The sequence below is a fragment of the Cryptomeria japonica genome, chromosome 9 (assembly GCF_030272615.1).
Source record: "Cryptomeria japonica chromosome 9, Sugi_1.0, whole genome shotgun sequence".
Taxonomy (NCBI): Eukaryota; Viridiplantae; Streptophyta; class Pinopsida; order Cupressales; family Cupressaceae; genus Cryptomeria; species Cryptomeria japonica.
In genome coordinates this window covers 513,725,936-513,744,243 of record NC_081413.1, presented here as the reverse complement: position 1 = coordinate 513,744,243, position 18,308 = coordinate 513,725,936, and the positions used below count along the sequence as shown (strand labels likewise).

General features: G+C 38.0%; 1 protein-coding gene across 1 annotated transcript; it reads right to left on the bottom strand.

The window, feature by feature from the left end:
* Positions 1–16,344: 16,344 nt before the first annotated feature.
* Positions 16,345–17,956, bottom strand: LOC131066942 (divinyl chlorophyllide a 8-vinyl-reductase, chloroplastic). Its single transcript, XM_058001843.2, has one exon. The coding sequence runs from the start codon at positions 17,861–17,863 to the stop codon at positions 16,580–16,582; it is 1,284 nt and encodes a 427-aa protein (XP_057857826.1). The 5' UTR covers positions 17,864–17,956; the 3' UTR covers positions 16,345–16,579.
* Between the last annotated feature and the right edge of the window lie 352 nt (positions 17,957–18,308).

The window sequence follows — 18,308 nt, the reverse complement described above, 5'->3', positions numbered from 1 at the left end:
GATACTGTTGATATGTGATGACGAGGGCTTGAGGGTAACACCCTCAAATTTTTCTTTAGGGTTAATTTATCATTGTAAATTTTGACCATTTATCATTAGGTCATAGATCTAATGATGGTTATTATGTGTTCTTTTTTTTTTCTCTAAAAGGCAACCCTATATTATAAGGGCATTGCATTACAACTATGCAGTATGATGTATTTGAAGAGTTTGATATCTATTGAGGTGCCTTTGGATCTCCGTTGTTGATACTCCTATAATAAGCTTGTCATGTATGTATGTTGTGATATTTTGTTGATTTCTAAATAATATATTGGGTGACTTTTTGAGTGTGGGGTTATTTTTCTCATGAAAGTGTTTTACCCACGCAAATCATTGTGTTGTGGTATGCATATTATTATGTTTATTTCTGTTAAGTTTCTATAATTGATATAAAGATCTGTAAAAATTTTGCATTACCCACCTCTCAAGGTTAGTGTAGGAAGTTTTTCCAGTACTTAACTTTCTTACAAGTGGTATCAGAGCCTAATCACCTTTGGTTTCAGTTGTGGGTTGTTGGGTTTTTTTAAGTAATCCAAATTTGAGTGGGAGCTTGTGCAGAATATACTTTTTGTTCTTGTTGCAAGAATTTTCAGATGGCAAGTTCGTCAAGGAGGATAGAGGTGGATAAATTTTTTGGAAGTAATTTTGAGATGTGGAAGCTAAAGATGGAAGATATACTAATAGATCAATATTTGTGTGATGTTGTTGATACAAATGTCTCAAGACCTTTAGATCCTACTGCGTTTTCTTAGTATGATGTTATGGACTGTAAAGCTAAGGGTCTAATAAGATTGTTCTTGGCAGATTATATTCTAATCAATCCATGAAGAGACCTTTGCAAAGAAGCTAAGGGATAAGATTGGTGAGATGTATCAAGCCAAATATTTATTGAAACATATTTTCTTGAGGAAGAAATTGTATTCCTTGAGAGTGGAAGAGGGTGGATGGATTAAAAATAATTTGGAAGCATTCAATACGTTGGTGGCTCAATTGGCGTTAATTAGTGTTAAGATAGATGAGGAGGAGAAATACCAAATCTTTCTTTGTTCTTTTCCCAATTCGTGGGTTTCTCTTACTGTGACTATCGGTAGTAGTTCTGTTATTTTGAAGTCTGAAGATGTGGTGGGTGCCTTACTTGGTGAAGAGATGCAAAAGAAGGTATCCATTAGTTTGAAGAAAGCCCTAATTTTTCATGGAAGACCTAAGGAAAAAGGCAAGAAGAATGAGAAGCGTGACAAATCTAAGTCTAGAGGGAGATCAAAATCTCCTAGAAAGTCCAAAGTAATTTGTTGGGATTGTGATAAATCAAGACACACTCGTAAGGATTGCAAAGAAGAAAAGAAGAAATTTGATTATGATTCCGAGTTTGAGAAGGAAGATGGTGATGCATTTACTGGAGCTACAACTATCCTTGGACCTTATTATTTTTTTTTAGTGGGGACAACCTTTTGCACATGCTTAGATGATTATCTCTAGCTTATGTACTTACATAATTATCATATGATGGTAGCTTTTGCATTATTAAATGCTTCATAATGCTTCTCTATTTTATTCATTTTCCCCACTTCCTTGCATTCAATTTTTGCAACCAATTAGAGGGGGAAATTAATTATCATCGATATTTGTCATGAGTTTGTAAAGCAATTGTGATAACTATGATAATTTTTTAATTCTAGGTAAAGGTTAGTTATTGTAAGAAGGTGGAAACCTTTTATCACACCATCGACAAAGTCAAATCATGTTTCACATCTAGACAATGACCTTTGGCATCTTACCTATATCAAGACAAAGGCTTTTTATGTTCATCCAGATAGTTAAAGGCTTTTAACATTTATGCATAGTTGAAATCTTTTTATCATTTTCTATAATAGGTGGAATCTCTCACCCTACTAAAGTTTCTTTTTTTTATGACAACTATTTAACGAGTAGTAATTCTATTTACTCATAATACTCAATAAATACTAAGTATTACAAATGTTTATTTTGTTATTGTAGATGCTCAAAACAGAACACTCATAGCCATGAGGGTATGCACGATACATATTCATGATGTCACTTTACAAAGATAATTAGTATCATTTGAGTGCTTGGAAATATTTAAATTTCATGGATTTTGTTTGGTTTAACTTTGACATGCATTTTCAAGGTAGATCACATGCAAGTCAAAGTGCAAGGGTGGTGGGCCAAAAAATTTAAAGGTAAAAATTGTATACCCATGCATTTTAGACCATTTTGATTAGGTTGTTTTTAATGCATCAAGTAATATGTTAGACAATCTAATTTGCATGGAAGATGACAAATAACCTCATCTATTTTCAAGTACCACCATCATATATTTCTAAATGTCACTCTGTTCCATAAATTTTGCTTTCTCCCTCAAATTTGGACCCCAAGGTTTCAAAAAAATAAATTAAAAAAACTCAAATCTAAAATTTACTCATCTCTTTCAACTAGCCATTATGAGCTAAATAAAGAGTGAATTGTGCTAAATAACTCATTAGTGTGGTGCATTTAAAGACTCATTGGAATCAGAAACAAATCATCTAGAATAATGTCTAGTGGGTGGTTTGGGGGCTACTGGTTCTTCCCCGTTGGCTTCTCCTTCTGCTTCGGGTGCTCGTCCACCGCCTTCTGCGCAGGCTCTTCCCGCTTTGGTTGTGGGTGCTGCTCTGCCTCCTGACCGCTCCAAAGCTGGGGTTGCAAAGAAGTTTGCTACTGTGGCCGAGCCTTATACTATCTACAGGTCCATTTCTATTTCTCTGGAGGAGGATACTGAGGCTGAGATTGATCATGCTGCCTTTGTTTTTGTTGCTCATGGTATTATTTGTAGATTTAGAGGTTTTTGGCCTAACCTTCCTGATCTTCATGCATGGATATCCATGCACTGGGAGCCCATCATGTCTAGTACAATTCATATCTTTCCTTTGGCTAAAGGGTTTTTCATAGCAAAATTTGACAATATTGAGGACAAAAACTGTATTATGTGTGATCATTTCTTCAGCTGGGATGATCGTTCTGTGTTAATGGTTAAGCCTTGGCACAAAGATTTCAATCCCTCTTCTGAAAATTTCAACAAGATGCCTATTTGGGTTAGGCTCCCTAACCTCCCACTTCATTTTTGGGTGGATTCTCTTCTGGAGGAAGTGGGTGGGGCTCTTGGGAACTTTTTGATGTTCGATGCTGATTCTTTTAATATTCGCCATTCTACCTATGCTTGTATTTTGGTGGACATTGATGCGTCGAAGGGTTCACCTGTAGAGATTAAGCTTATGTCTTCTAAGGGCCATTGTATTCAGCCTTTGGACTATGAAGGGATTCCTTTCAGGTGTAGAAAGTGCTTTAAAATGGGTCATGTTGCTGCTAAATGTGATCTTGGTGTTACTAAGAAACGTTTCATGTCTTGGTGGAACAATGCTTCAGTTCAACATTATTATGTTGTGAAGAAATCTTCACAACAAAGTTTCTCCTAGGTGGTTGCTCAAGATAGCCCGACTGTTTCTACGGCTCCTCTGGCGGATGGGGAGGCTTCCTCTAGGGAGGGTGGTTAGGATTCTTCACGGCCTTTGGTGGCTGCTGGGGCTTGTGGGTCGCAGGTTGGTGTTTCTTCTAATGAGGTTGTTCTTCCCATTGCTGACAGGGAGGTAGTTGATGCTACTGGCTCTTTGGATGCTGCTAGTCCTTTGGGCTGGGTTGGCTCTTTCTCGGGTCCTTTGCACCCGATTTCTTGGATGGATTCCGTTGTGAAGGTGGAAGAAGGGTGGATATCGGTGAAAAGGAAAAAATCTAAATCTACGAATGCTTTTGATATGACCCTTTGTTCCCATAAAGGGAAGAAGTAATGTGTTGCTTGTCCTCTACTAGTTGAGGGAGCCAGCTAAAACCCTCTATTATGTGCTTTCCTTGGTGTTTGCTAGCAATTTTTTGAGGCTCGCCTTGTTGGTTAGGGTGTGTTGTCCTTCCCCTGGTATAGGGTGCCTGTAAATCCATGGGGATAGTTTCTTGCTATCTTGTGTTGGTTTGGGCTGGTGGTGTTTAATGTCTATCTATTTGGACAGACTTATCTGTTGGGTTCCAGTCCCTCATTCTCTTTTGTAAGGGGTTTCTGGTCCCCTCAAAATCTATTTTTTCCTAATAAAAAACAAATCATCTAGGATCTGGAATCTAGCATTTGAGTTTGAAATTGTAGGCACTTAAATTTGGCTAATCAATTTAGTTAAATTCATTTCCTTTAGCCACTTCATTAATTAAATATGTTAATTAATTAAACCCATCCCTTCAATTACTTAATCTAATTAATTAATTCTCCCCTTCCAATCCCTTGAATTAATTAATCTAACTAATTAATTCTCCCCTTCCAATCCCTTGAATTAATTAATCTAATTAATTAATCCTCTCTTTCTATTCCATGAATTAATTAATTCCCCTTTTTATCCCTTTTATTTGAATTAATAAAATTCAAATATTCCCTTTTGATCACATGTCTCTTACATTCTAACCACCTAGCCTAACCCCCATCTATCCTACTCCCTATCCTTACCCTTGGGTTCTAAATACCTTATCCTCCCAAACCAACCTTATCCTATCCTTTCTAACCTCCCCTCATACATGTGTGCACATTCTCTATTTTCCAAATATTGGAAAATATCCTATATTTGGGTGGTTACTCCTCAAATTGACACGTGTCATTAAGGACACATGTCATTCATTTCCAAGACATGTGTCCCTCCTTTGGGACACTTGTCTTCCCTCTTGAAGCCACTTGAGGACAAGTGTGGAATCTCCTTCCACTTGGCTCTCTTTGGAGTGCCACTTGTCCTTCTTGAGGACAAATGTTGCATTCTCTCATCCCCTATCATTCCTCTCATTTCCTATTTAAATCCCCTCTTTTTCATAGAAAAAGATCCACTTTTTTATAATCATATTGTCATAATGTTGAAATAATGATCCACTTTCATAACCATATCGTCATAATGTCGAAATAATGATCCACTTTTTTTCAACTGTACCGTTATTCTGCAGAAATCATCACTCAACCACATCCTTCACCATTTTCATCCATCAATCCATTTATCATCACATCACACCATGGAGCAATATCGAGCATCCAAAGACATCATTGAGCGCACATAAAATAGAGGAATAATCAAATTAAAGCAGGAATCGTGGTTTGCATTGCTTTATCTTTTTGTTCATCGTTTTATTTTTATCATTCTAATCTTGAGGTGTATGATGTTTTTGTGTTGCTTGATTAAATAGCTTTCTTTTTAGTCCTTAGTATTCGCACACACATTTTTCATCGCACATTTTCTGGCACGCTCGGTGGGACCCACTTCATGGGTCGATTTAATCATATTTGTACGTTGCCATTTTTAGCAAGATTCTAAATCTGGCAAGTTTCTATTTTTAGCAGGTTTACATTTTGAGCATGTTACCATTTTTAGCAGGTTTTCATTTTTAGAAGGTTGCCATTTTTAGCAAGTTTCTAAATTTGATAGTTAGCAGGTTTCCATTTTTAGTAGGTTACTATTTTTAGCAGGTTTCCATTTTTAGCATGTTTCTAAATATGGCAAGTTTCTATTTTTAGTAGGTTTCTATTTTAGCAAGTTGCTATTTTTAGCAAGTTTCCATTTTTAGCCAGTTACCATTTTTAGCATGTTTCTAAATCTGGCAGGTTTCTAATTTCAGCAGGTTGCCATTTTTAGTAGGTTTCTAAATCTGATAGGTTTCCAATTTTAGAAGAAAAAAATTTAAAAAAATTAAAAATTAAAAAAATTGATGTTGTAATTTTGATTTCTGCTACTAATGGTTTGTCTGTAGCATGTGGCAAGGATAACAAAGATGTTTCGATCAGCCAAAGACTTACATTGAAACTTCTAATCATTTTGCTTGCAGGGGTGTTTCGAGCGGTCAAAGACAAATCTGAAAACTTCTAACAGTTTGTTTTGTAGGGGTAACTTAGGAGTGCGTTTTCTTTTTTAGAGTAAACAACTTTTATATGGAATGAATCTTGTGTTTTTCGTGTTTGGCACACTTGTGCACTCGTAGGGTGGACCGACAGTTACACCTATTATCCTCTCTCCTCGCCTTCACAGAACTTGGGTGATGAGAAAGGTGGTTAACGACGCCCGTTTTTATCTTCATTAGAGAATCACCTCTTGGGGCCCTCATCACCTCAAGGGAGTGTTTCAAAACAGGGGCACGTTGGGGATAACATCTCTTCCAACACGACCTCAAGTGTTGTTTTTTGAGCCGCTATACAAATACTTGGTCAAACGATCAAAGTGTTGAGTGAATTCGTCATATGTGGAGGCCTTCTCTGCACCGATAAGCTCAATTAGAGCCTTAAGTGGCTTGCTTCGCGAAATTGTTGTTGGACTGGATCCATCAAAAAATTACTACGAACCAATGTTATGGTGGCACCAATCCTTCTACTTGTTGGCTCAGGAATTATGATACATACATGCCAAAGACACCCCTCATGTACCCCTCAATTGGAGATAGAAAATTTCTCTAGATCCTCAGATCTCTAGAAATTTGAAGCTTGGCATGCTTGAGAAGTGTGTGCCAAGGGTGGAGCCAGTGCTCCCAAGATTCTATCTATCCTGTTGGATGTGGTATTTTATGGTTAGGGGATTCAACAAGTATTATTTGCTTTTCATTATCATACTTGTGTGTTTTCCGTGTTTGGTGTCGAAATAATATTTTTCAAATATCAACTCAAAACATCAAACAATCTCACATCACTAGGTCCTAGCTTGGTCTCGTCCTTCAACACTTGTCCTTTTGATCTATCAATTTTGTGTCAGTCATCTCATTACGCTGTCAAAATTTACCTAGGTCAAGTGTCAAATCAGTTCATCTTGGTCTCATTTCAAATCTGACATTGTCACTATCGTCTACTAAGGTCTTTGACTTACATAATCAAACTTTTATCATCACAATGGCTAAGTCATTACCTTGTCATATGTATCAAACTTGTGTCGTCACTATCGTCTACTAAGGTCTTTGACTCGCAAAATCAAACTTTCATCATCACAATTGCTAAGTCATTACCTTGTCATATATTCCAAATCTTGCATCATTACTATCATCCTCTAAGGATTTTGACTTACATAAGCAAACTTGTATCATCTCAATTAAAAGTTATAACTTTGGTGCCTCATTCCAATCCAAAATCGCTAATCAAATCTCGATTCTCATTTCTAGCTTGTGGCATCATTATCATCCATCATCATTCCTTGTCTCCCAATTTGCATCATCATTGCCTTCTTCCCGAGTCAAAGATCAAACATCAAACATCCAAAATCAAACATCAAACTTCATCCTCTTCCCAACTTCCTCAAAGCCATTCCCTATTCTAGTCTAATCTTGTCATTCATCTCATTCTAAGCTTTGGTCTATCATCCATTCTCATCTTTCATCTCTATCTAACTCATCAACTAATCATCATGTCACAATTCTACTATGATGAGTATGGTCGTCCCTCATTTTCTTCTACTTCATCCTATGTTGATGATGACAAGGATATGGTCGATCAACCTAATGAGACAGATGTCCAAGTCATGTCTCAATTCTACTTTGATGAGTATGGATGTCCCTCATTTTCTTTTACTTCACCCTATGTCGACGATGATGAGGGTATGGTTGATCAGCCTGATGAGACAGATGTCCAAGTCATGTCGCAATTTTAATATGATGGGTTTGGTCATCTTTCATTTACTTCTGCTTACATCCCTTATCCAAATCCATCATTTCATTACACAATCCCTAATCATAGTCCTCCATCTTATCTAAATTCTCCATCTAGTTCTAATCTCCCATCTTATCTCACTTCTCCATCTAGTTCTAATTTTCCATCTTATCTAAATTCTCCATCCAATTCTAATCTTCCATCCAATCTCACTCCTCCATCTAATCCTAATCCATCATCATCTGTCACACAAGCTATGACTGGGGGCATGAATTATACAATGTCATTATCATATGTGTGCCCACCCATCTAATCAGTACCACAAGTTGTCAGTTCCCTCCAATACCAACCTCAAGTGATATTGCAACCTCATGTTTCATAACTGCAATTCAGTTATTTACAAGCACTGCCTTCATCCAATGTTGTAACAAACATTCATCAATTAGTGAGTGACACCAGTCACAATCCACCATCCTACCTTAGTCCACCTTCATGCACCTCATCCTACCTCCATCCATCACCATCCACTTCATCCTACCACAATCCTCCACCATCCATTACCTCCTCCAATCCACCAACTTCACTTCCAACGCCCACAACTATCATTCCTCTCCCACCTCCTTACACCTTTGAAAATCTCCCATCCATTGAGACCGTTCAACCGCAATCCCCATCACCTACTCCTAGCATCATTAAAACTCAATCCGATCAATCCCCCATCCTTTCATCCACTTTGTCTACCCTAGTTGGTGAATCCCCAATCCTTTCATCCACTTCATCTACCCTAGTCGACGAAATTTCTATCCCTCTATCAATTTCATCTACCCTGGCAGTTGAGGAACCTCTCACCCTTCCATCCACTTCGTCTATCGCAGTTGAAAAGCCTCTCATCCTTCCATCTAGTCCATCTCTCCCAGCTGAAGAACCTCTCATCCTTCCATCTATACCATCTTCCCTATTCGATGATTCTCCCATCCTTCCATTGAGTCCATCCACCCAAGTCATTGAACCTTCCATTCCATCTGAAGAGTCTACCCACTCACCTCTCATTCTACCATCAACATCAATCTCCTCATGCCAAACTCTTGTTCCAGAGCATGTTGAAAACATTATTGATCCAAGTCAAGATCCTACGATTCCACCTACGCCATTTCAAGATCCCTTATCATCCCCTCTTCCAAGTCAAGATCCTACCATTCCATCTCTTCCATCTCAACATCCTCTACCATTTCCTCCACCAAGTCAAGATCCTCCCATCTCACATACTTCACCTCTTGATCCTCCATTTCCTCCTATCCAAACTATCCCACCACCTTCACTCTATCCCCTTGGTTCACTTACACTCATCCCTAGCAGTTCCCTCGCGACAGAAGAACATCTCATTTACACCACCCATTCTCCTCCATTTGATAAAGGACTCGCATCTTGTTACCCAGAGAACAAGTATCCTACTTTAGAAAAAATGCTCAAAAAAATGAACTATAAAGGTAAAGGATTAGGCCTATACGAGCAGGGTAATTTGGAGCCCATCCATGTTAAAACACATTTAGGATCTCATGGTCTCGGTTACATATCCCAAGATACTTCATCCAAAAATGTTGGTACAACTAATGCAAAATCCAAGTATGCTTCCAAACACACTATTGCCTCTTCCCATTGTTCCTCCAAATCATTTATCGTCAACCCCCCTCCCCCATCATATAAAACTAAAACAACCGTCCATCTTCCTCCTTCATCATCTAAATCCATTTTGGGTCCCTATATCCCAAAATTTACCTTCATATATCCTCCACATGCTAAATCCATTTGGGCCCTTATATCCCAAAATCCTATCCTCCATCTTTTCCTACTCATCCCTACATACACAAATCCACTATCTCCATCACCCATCATAAACATCATATTCCTTTCATCCCTAGCCAGGATCAACAAAGGCGCATGTCCTCACATTCTATCCAATATCCTACATCCATCACTTCATCCATAATTCCTCCATCCCCTACACCTTTGCACACTCCTTCCAAGGCTACTAGCATAAATTTGGATGCCAAATAAAAAATGCATAAAGCTAAACATCCACAACAATATAAAGATGGCCATGTCCACTAAAAAAGACATGTTCCAACAATGCAAAAGATGATACAAAAATTTAATGAATCTCAAAGGCCACAAAGGATCACTAAAGCAAAGGCAAAAACAATGTGGATCCCAAGAAAAAAGAAGCAATGATTCTAAAAGAAAAATCCCCAATGGTATCCAAAGTTACTAATCCACCAGCTAAACATTCTCCCCCTCCATCTCCTAAGTCTATTTTGGGTCCCTATGTCCCAAAGATACCTATCACAATTCCTCCATCATATCCACATGCTACATCCATCTCCTCTCCACTCATCCCACTTCCTCTGCAACATGTGCCAATGTTGGTCCTGAAAACATCTCCCCATCACACTCACTTTCCCTCATTCCATCCAAACACTTTCCACTACCATATATCCCTTCCACGACATGCATTCCCCATCAAAACCATCTAATCCAAGCTTTTGCATAATCCACTCATTCCTAATAAAGTTTTACCAACATCTAGTGATCACTCCAAATGGGCTTCTATTACCTTGATATGGAACTTGATGCTTGAGTCCTCCATCCATCTCCCTTATCACCTATCCTCCAAATCCATTTATCCGCATCCATCTCCATTATCAACTATCCTCCAAATCCATTTATCCGCATCCATCTCCATTATCACATATCCTCCAAATCCATTTATCCTTGTCTATCTCCATCCATGAATTTCCTCCCAAAAATCCAAAAAAAGAAGAGTAAAGAGAAAAATTCGTCCAATGGTGAAAACTTGGCAAACAGACACCTTGGACAACCTAGCAAATAGGCATCATGCATAATTCCCATCATTCTTTTTCTCTCCACACTTGGGGGCAAGTTCTTCTAGCCATCTAGCCATTTCCTCCTCCATTCCATTTGCCTATCATATCCATCATATCTGATCCATTTCACTTCTTCCATCCTCCTTTGGATCTTGATAAAAGAAAAGGCCACTGTGTATACATGCTTTGGACACCTCTTGGCTTCCATTTCTGTATCACACTTTTCCTTCATAGTCCTTATTTACCCATCACCTATCTTCCATTCATTTCCCTCAGCTTCCTATCCTCCTGTCAGTCATCTTATTCTATCATCCCCCAATCCTTATCTCCCAATTCCTCCATCCCTTCATCCATAATCGATTCCTCTCCCAATCCTCATCTACCTCCATCTAGCTATCCTTCATCCTTTTATCTCCAAACATGGTCCATCCACAATACTTCCATCTCCCAATCCTTTTCAGCCTATCCTCCACCCTTTCATTCCTCCCATCATATCATTCCATAGCCTCTTTCATCCCTTGTCATTGGTATCTATCTCTAGGCTACCCCCACACAATCCAATGCAATTCCGTCCTATCAATCTATTTGCTCTTCACAATCCACCATCTCGTGCGAATCTTATCCACATTCCTCAGCTATCCAAGGTCAAATGCTAATTGAATCATCTGATTGCTTCCTTGGTCTCATTCCCAGCCTTGCTGCAAGCCTTGATCGCTAATCCAATCATCCAATCACATCCTTGGTCTTGTTCATAGCCTTGCTGCAGGACTCAATTGCAGTCTTCTCATCATCATCAAGATGTATCATTCCCAATCATCATCCTCAATCTCTCATCACTTTACCTCTTGATTGGGGAAACATCAGGCTTGTCCCTGGGTCTTCTTCCATCATCCATATCTCTTGTACATCTTGTATGTAGGTTTCACTGTAAATAGCCGTGTGTCGGTCCAGTCCTTCAAGATCGTATCCTATCAGCTGGATCTTCAACAATCATCTTTGAGCGTCTTGGTCATCATGATCCTATCAGATCCTTTTGTTGAGCATCATTAATCTTTTATCGTGGTGTTGTTCTGAGATGTATCCTTCTCACCAACACCCATCATTTGTCTTATACAGGATGTATCCTGTCTAAAACCAGGCTTTTTTGATCTATTTTAGTCTTATATAAGATGTATCCTTTGTGAAACCAGACATCTTGATCATCTTTGTCTTATACAGGACATATCCTTCCTGAAACCAAACAATATCATTGGGATGTATCCTTCCAAATCAATCATCATCTTTTGACAAAAGATATCTGAGACACTTGTGTTGGCTTTGATTCTTTTTTTTCTTTTTAAGCTCCTTGGGTCCTATTTCCTCTTGGTTGCCACTATCCTTTATATCATGGTGCACTAGGAATAACAAGGCTCATGATGTGATCTTGTTGCTTTTTCTTTTTGCTTGGCTTGCCTTTTGGATGTGTTTCTTGTTGTACTCTCATGAGGTCTCTGTTATCTCTTGTTACACTGGGGCATATCTTCTGCTTGAGGTTCTTTTAGCACTGTTGCCTACAAGGTCTCTATAACTTTATGTGGTGCTATTTATTGTGTCACTCCATGCATTGGTTATGAAATTCCACCTTGATTCCTTATACCTTGGTGACTCACAGACATTGCTAAATCAAAATAAGTGCTACATGACGTCCTATTTTTGTAGGCGGTTGCACTCAATGATGTTTTCATCTTCATCTCTACTGCATTCACATTATCTCCTCTTCTCGTGCTTCTTGCTTTCCCTCCTATCTGCTGGGGCAATGTTTCTTTCAAGACATCGCTTGGTTCTTTCTCCCTGTGCACCCTCTTGAGGGGGCATCCTTACCCATTCCTTCGTCTGCCTGGGGGCATGATGTTTTCCTCTTCATCTCCACTGCATTCACATTATCTCCTCTTCTCGTGCTTCTTACTTTCCCTCATGTCCGCTGGGGCAATGTTTCTTTCGAGATGTCGCTTGGTCCTTTCTCCCCGTGCACCCTCTTGAGGGGGCACCCTTACCCATTCCTTCGTCCACCTGGGGCATTTTCTCACTCCTTTTTTATCACCCTTCCTTTTTCTTCTCTCGCAAGTGTCTTATTATCTTCGCACCGATGCTATTCTAGCGCCACCGTGAAGAGGGGCAAAATGTAGGCACTTAAATTTCGCTGATCAATTTAGTCAAATTTATTTCCTTTACCCACTTAATTAATTAAATATCTTAATTAATTAAGCCCATCCCTTGAGTTAATTCCCCCCTTCCAATCCCTTGAATTAATTAATCTAATTAATTAATTCTCCCCTTCCAATCCCTTGAATTAATTAATCCTCTCTTTCTATTCCATGAATTAATTACATTAATTAATTCCCCTTTTTATCCCTTTTATTTGAATTAATAAAATTCAAATATTCCCTTTTGATCACATGTCTCCTACATTCTAACCACTTAGCCTAACCCCCATCTAACCTACCCCCTATCCTTACCCTTGGGTTCTAACTACCTTATCCTCCCAAACTAACCTTATCCTATCCTTTCTAACCTCCCCTCATAAGTGTGCACATTCCCTATATTCCAAATATTGGAAAATATCCTATATTTGGGTGGTTACTCCTCTAATAGTCCAAGACATGTGTCCCTCCTTTGGGACACTTGTCTTCCCTCTTGAACCTACTTGAGGACAAGTGTGGAATCTCCTTCCACTTGGCTCTCTTTGGAGTGCCACTTGTCCTTCTTGAGGACAAATGTTGCATTCTCTCATCCCCTATCCTTCCTCTCATTTCCTATTTAAACCCCTTCTTTTTCATAGAAAAAGATCCACTTTTTCATAATCATATCGTCATAATGCCGAAATAATGATCCACTTTCATAACCATATCGTCATAATGCTGAAATAATGACCCACTTTTTTTCAACCGTACCTTACTCTATAGAAATCATTACTCAACCACATCCTTCACCATTTTCATCCATCAATCCATTTATCATCACATCACATCATGGAGCAATCGAGCATCCACCATTGAGCGCACATAAAATCAAGGAATAAACAAATTAATGCGGGAATCGTGTTTTGCATTGTTTTATCATTTTGTTCACCGTTTTAGTTTTATCATTCTAATCTTGAGGTGTATGATGTTTTTGTGTTGCTAGATTAAATAGTTTGCTTTTTAGTCCTTAGTAGTCGCACACACATTTTTCATCACACATAAATGACACAATCAAAGAAGACACTGTTATATTGGAGTACAAGTGAATTACATTAGAATGGTACCATCCTCATAGGAACATACTGTATGATTGTTTGTAAACCTTAATCTTTTGCTTAGAGCCATAAAGTTGGTTTGTCTAGTGGTCTAACCTAAGAGAACATGAACCTTGCAATCAAATAGATTCTACTAAGGTGTTTATTAAAACTACAATCTTTACATGCATTCAAACATCAAAAAATGAACTCTAATGAAGTTCAATTGTCTAAAACTTGAAGTATCATTTTGAGAAACAAATTACCATATCATTTTAACAAGTTGTAGGATCACTCCCTCACATTAGATTAGGTCCATGCTCATAGAGATCACCTCCATAATCAAAAGTACGATATTTGATAGTACATGGTCAAATATCCAAGTCATTAATAAAAGATAAAATTTCAAAATGTTAAAGAATGGATTCCAATACATGAAAAAAACTTTTTATAAAAGAAAAAACACAACTAAATACCCGTAAATTTTATTTATTTAATTTTTCATCATCAATCCTAACTCCTTTATCTCTAACCATTTATTATTTTAATAATTTTAATTTTTGATTAATATAAATAAAAACCTTACAATAGTACTTAGTTATAATTATTGATTACTATAATATCCAAATATACATACCAACTCCAAATTTGATTGGCAGTACCAAGTACCACAAAGTGGAGATAATAAACTTACTACTGCTGGCAGAGCACTTCTATTTTGTTTAGCAAGATTTCAGAGTTACCCGGGGATGCGTCCCCGACCTGAAAACTCTCGTCCTCGTCTCGGGGACATTTCGGGGACTTGGGGACGGCCAGGGGACGTTTCCCCCCGTCCCCAAATTGCCCTGTATTTAGAGGGGACGTCCCCGAAACAGGGGGACACCTGCCCTAGCTCTGGGGGACGGCTGGGGACGACCAGATGTTCCCCATATCTAAGGCCCTTAAAAAAAATTAAATTTTTTTAAAAAGTTGTATTTTCAATTTTTTATTTAAATTTTCTAATATAGGCCCCTTATTAATTCAAATTGTTATTGAATATAAAAAAATTAAAAGATAACATTAATTAAATTTTAAATTTATTAATTTAATTCATAATTTTGACAATGAAACTATATGGCAACAGTGTATAGCCTTTGGGCATTTTAACACAGAGATTAGAAAATCGCCAAACTCGGTGAGTCAATAGAAAAATAACACCCAACGCCTTTATTAAAGAATAATTTTTTTTAGCCTCACGGGGCGCTGCCCCTCGACCTCGCCGTGTATTGTGACAGGGAGCGCGCAAGGGGCGATGCCCCTCGACCCCACCTTGGGGGCACTGCCCCAAAACCCTCGTTGAAAAATATGGGGGGAAACTGCGTCGATAGAAGTAGGGAAAATTTAACTTCCGAGTCTATTGATATGCATATTGACAATGGGAATGAATTGAAATTCTGATTTATGAATGCATAATTGCATATTGTCTATTGAGTATTAACAATGTTGTATGTTCAGAATTTACGTTCTAAAATGTTTTCAACTTTTCATAGTATCATACACATGCTATATCCATGTTTTATTGTTTTCATATGAATATAATGTATGTATGTATGCTTTATCCATGTTTTCATATGAACATTTAGAATTTTGAAATTTTCTTATATATTTTAAATTTTTCCTATATTTTATATAGCCGTCCCAGAAACGCATCCCGCCGTAAAACTCGGGGTAACTTTGCAGGATTTGCCTCTAAAAGGTAGTATTGGTGAAAGCAAGCAACCTGACAGTCTGGAGGTTTTGAGAGGCCTTTTTCTTCTGTATTATTCATGGTTTCATTTTAATGAGACTCTTTTTCAGATGTTGAAAGTCCTCTTGAAAAATGAGGTTCCCTGTCAATCCCTTTGATTTAATATTCCGATTATACAGTAATTAATTTTGAATTCTGGGTTCTTCCTACTTTATGTTTCTAAGACATTCATAGTAAAATTGCCGGATTTCAATATCTTATGGAATTTTTGCAAATTGAAAAATCACATGCAGTTAACGCTATTCAAATGGACCAGGAGATTAAGTCACAGGGGAACCCAATTTGTTAGTGCAGAGATGATAGAATAAAAAAATTTCGTAAATTATCAAATTCAACAATAATGTATGTTAATATCATAAATTGTAAATTTTATTATTTTGAAGGAGTATATGCTTTCTGATTTGGAGCTATGAATCAGTGAGGTCACAAATTGGGGACCCCATCCTCAATACAAACATTCAACAATAACATTTCAATAAAATTTGAATCTTGATAATGAGAACAACAACAACACAACTTAACCACAACTTAAATGATCACATCATATCAATAAGAACATCACAAACTTGAAAATTTATGTCAACAACTAGAACAGTAATTTTATTATAAGCATTTTGGAAGACCGGATTTGGGAAAGAAAAACTATAGCAGTAAAACATGAGAGTTGAGAAGAAACAAAAACCAGAGGAAGGAAACAAAGAATGAATCTGCATATAAAAGCTTTCTTATGAAAAATGGTAACACAAGGCACATTATTTTTCATTTGACAAATCCAAATATTGGTTAAGAGGGAAGAGCTTAAACAATGGCACATTGTTTTTCATTTGACACATCCAAATAACCAACAACATGCTAGGGATTTACTTTGAAGTTGAGAGCCCATATCCACAAGTAGAAGTTAGCATTCAGAAGAGGAAAGCTTTTCCTCAGAACACAGCCTGATCTCCTAACTCCTGGCCTGCCATTCCTTCTCTCAGAACCTTGTCAAAAAAATCCTCAAGGGTGGCCTTTCCATAACTGGGTGTTGCAGAAGCATCATACTTGCCTGTTTGTGGATCCCAAACCAGCATACTCTCTGCTGCATAATACCTTCCAATCTTTGCAAACTCGGCTGCATCTTCCAAAGATGGAAAAACTTTTAGCAAAAAGTCCAACAATCCTATAGCAAAGTCCATTATTTCCAAGGGCACTTTCAAAAACTTGGGTTTTTTTCCCATAAGCCTAAACAGTATTTCTGCCTGCTCCAAAGGAGTCATGGCCTTGCCGGGGCCACCAATTGGAAGAATTTTATTGATCTTATCCCTGTCTAAACTACAGTCCACAATAAAGGAAGCCAAATCTGATTCGCTAATGGGCTTACAAGCACACAGCTTTCCATCTCCAAACATCACATAGGGCTTTCCACTTTTAACCAGTTCCACCTGACCACCCAAGCTTTTAAAGAAGGCTGTGGGTCTAACAATGCTGTAAGTAAGCCCCCCATTCTCTGCTTCTCTCTGTAATTCAGCTTCAAATTTAAGCTTGGCCCTCTGAAACTCCAGTAGGGGTTTCTGCACACAAATTGCCGACAGCAGAACAAAATGTGATGCCCCTGCTGCCTTTCCTGCAATAAGGCTGTTGCGGGTAGCCTCATAATCAATTTTCCATGAATCTTTTACACCACCATTCCTGCTAGCCAAGCAGGATATAATTACATCAACAGAAATACCCAGATCAGCAATTGCTATTTGCAGAGATTTTATGTCTGTTACATCTGCAAAACACACTTGGGCGCCCTTCAGTTCTTTCTTGATCTCCTCCTTCCCTAGTTTTCCACCAATACCACTTCTTTCCCTGGCAATGGCAAACACATTGAACCCTCGCTTCACTAACTCCACAACAACAAATTTGCCAATGTAGCCAGTGGATCCCACTACTAAAACATTGATGTCCTGGGGAGTTTTACTCCTGAATTCTTGCACAGGCAGTTGTGTGCTTGAAGCAATCACCTTACTGCTGTAGAGCCCTCTTCTATCACAAACTCGCTTGCCTAGAAGATTAAACGGGCGCTCTCCTGCTCTCAACGAGAGTCTACCAGAATGAGTTTTATTGGGAAAGCCCTTGCATTTTGATACTTTGACAAATTGTGCACAAGAAATGCGATTTTGAGATCCCCCAGAAGAGAAGAGAGTTGGAGAATCATGGGAAAGGAACAATGCATGATCCATCATCACTTCTGGTACACTCTGCACCTACAGTAGATATGCCGTTTCTCTCATTTTCTGCCACCATTCGACATTCTATCCTATCATCGATCATTGCACACCATTCACTAGTTTTTAACCTCTTTGGGTGAGGATTTTTTAAAGTGGGGGAACCAATCATAACACAAGGTTTATAGACTCCTAAAGATAATGTTTTTTTTTTTGGATTTAGGCTATATATGATGACGATTGAATTAGAAGGTGCTCAGTCTATTAAATACTTGAATATTTTGCATTCAAATCATCTCGATGAGAAGATGATTTGAATGTGAAATAATTATATAATGTTGTATAAAAAGATAAATCTTAATTTATTTAATAGATTCATCATCTTTAAATTCAATCATCATCATATATGTATGTATGTATAACAAGATGATTTGAATGTGAAATATGACTTGAAAGTAAAATA

Bases quoted from the DNA above. Each gene is read 5' to 3' on its own strand.
- LOC131066942 (XM_058001843.2), bottom strand. From the start codon at position 17,863: ATGATGGATCATGCATTGTTCCTTTCCCATGATTCTCCAACTCTCTTC.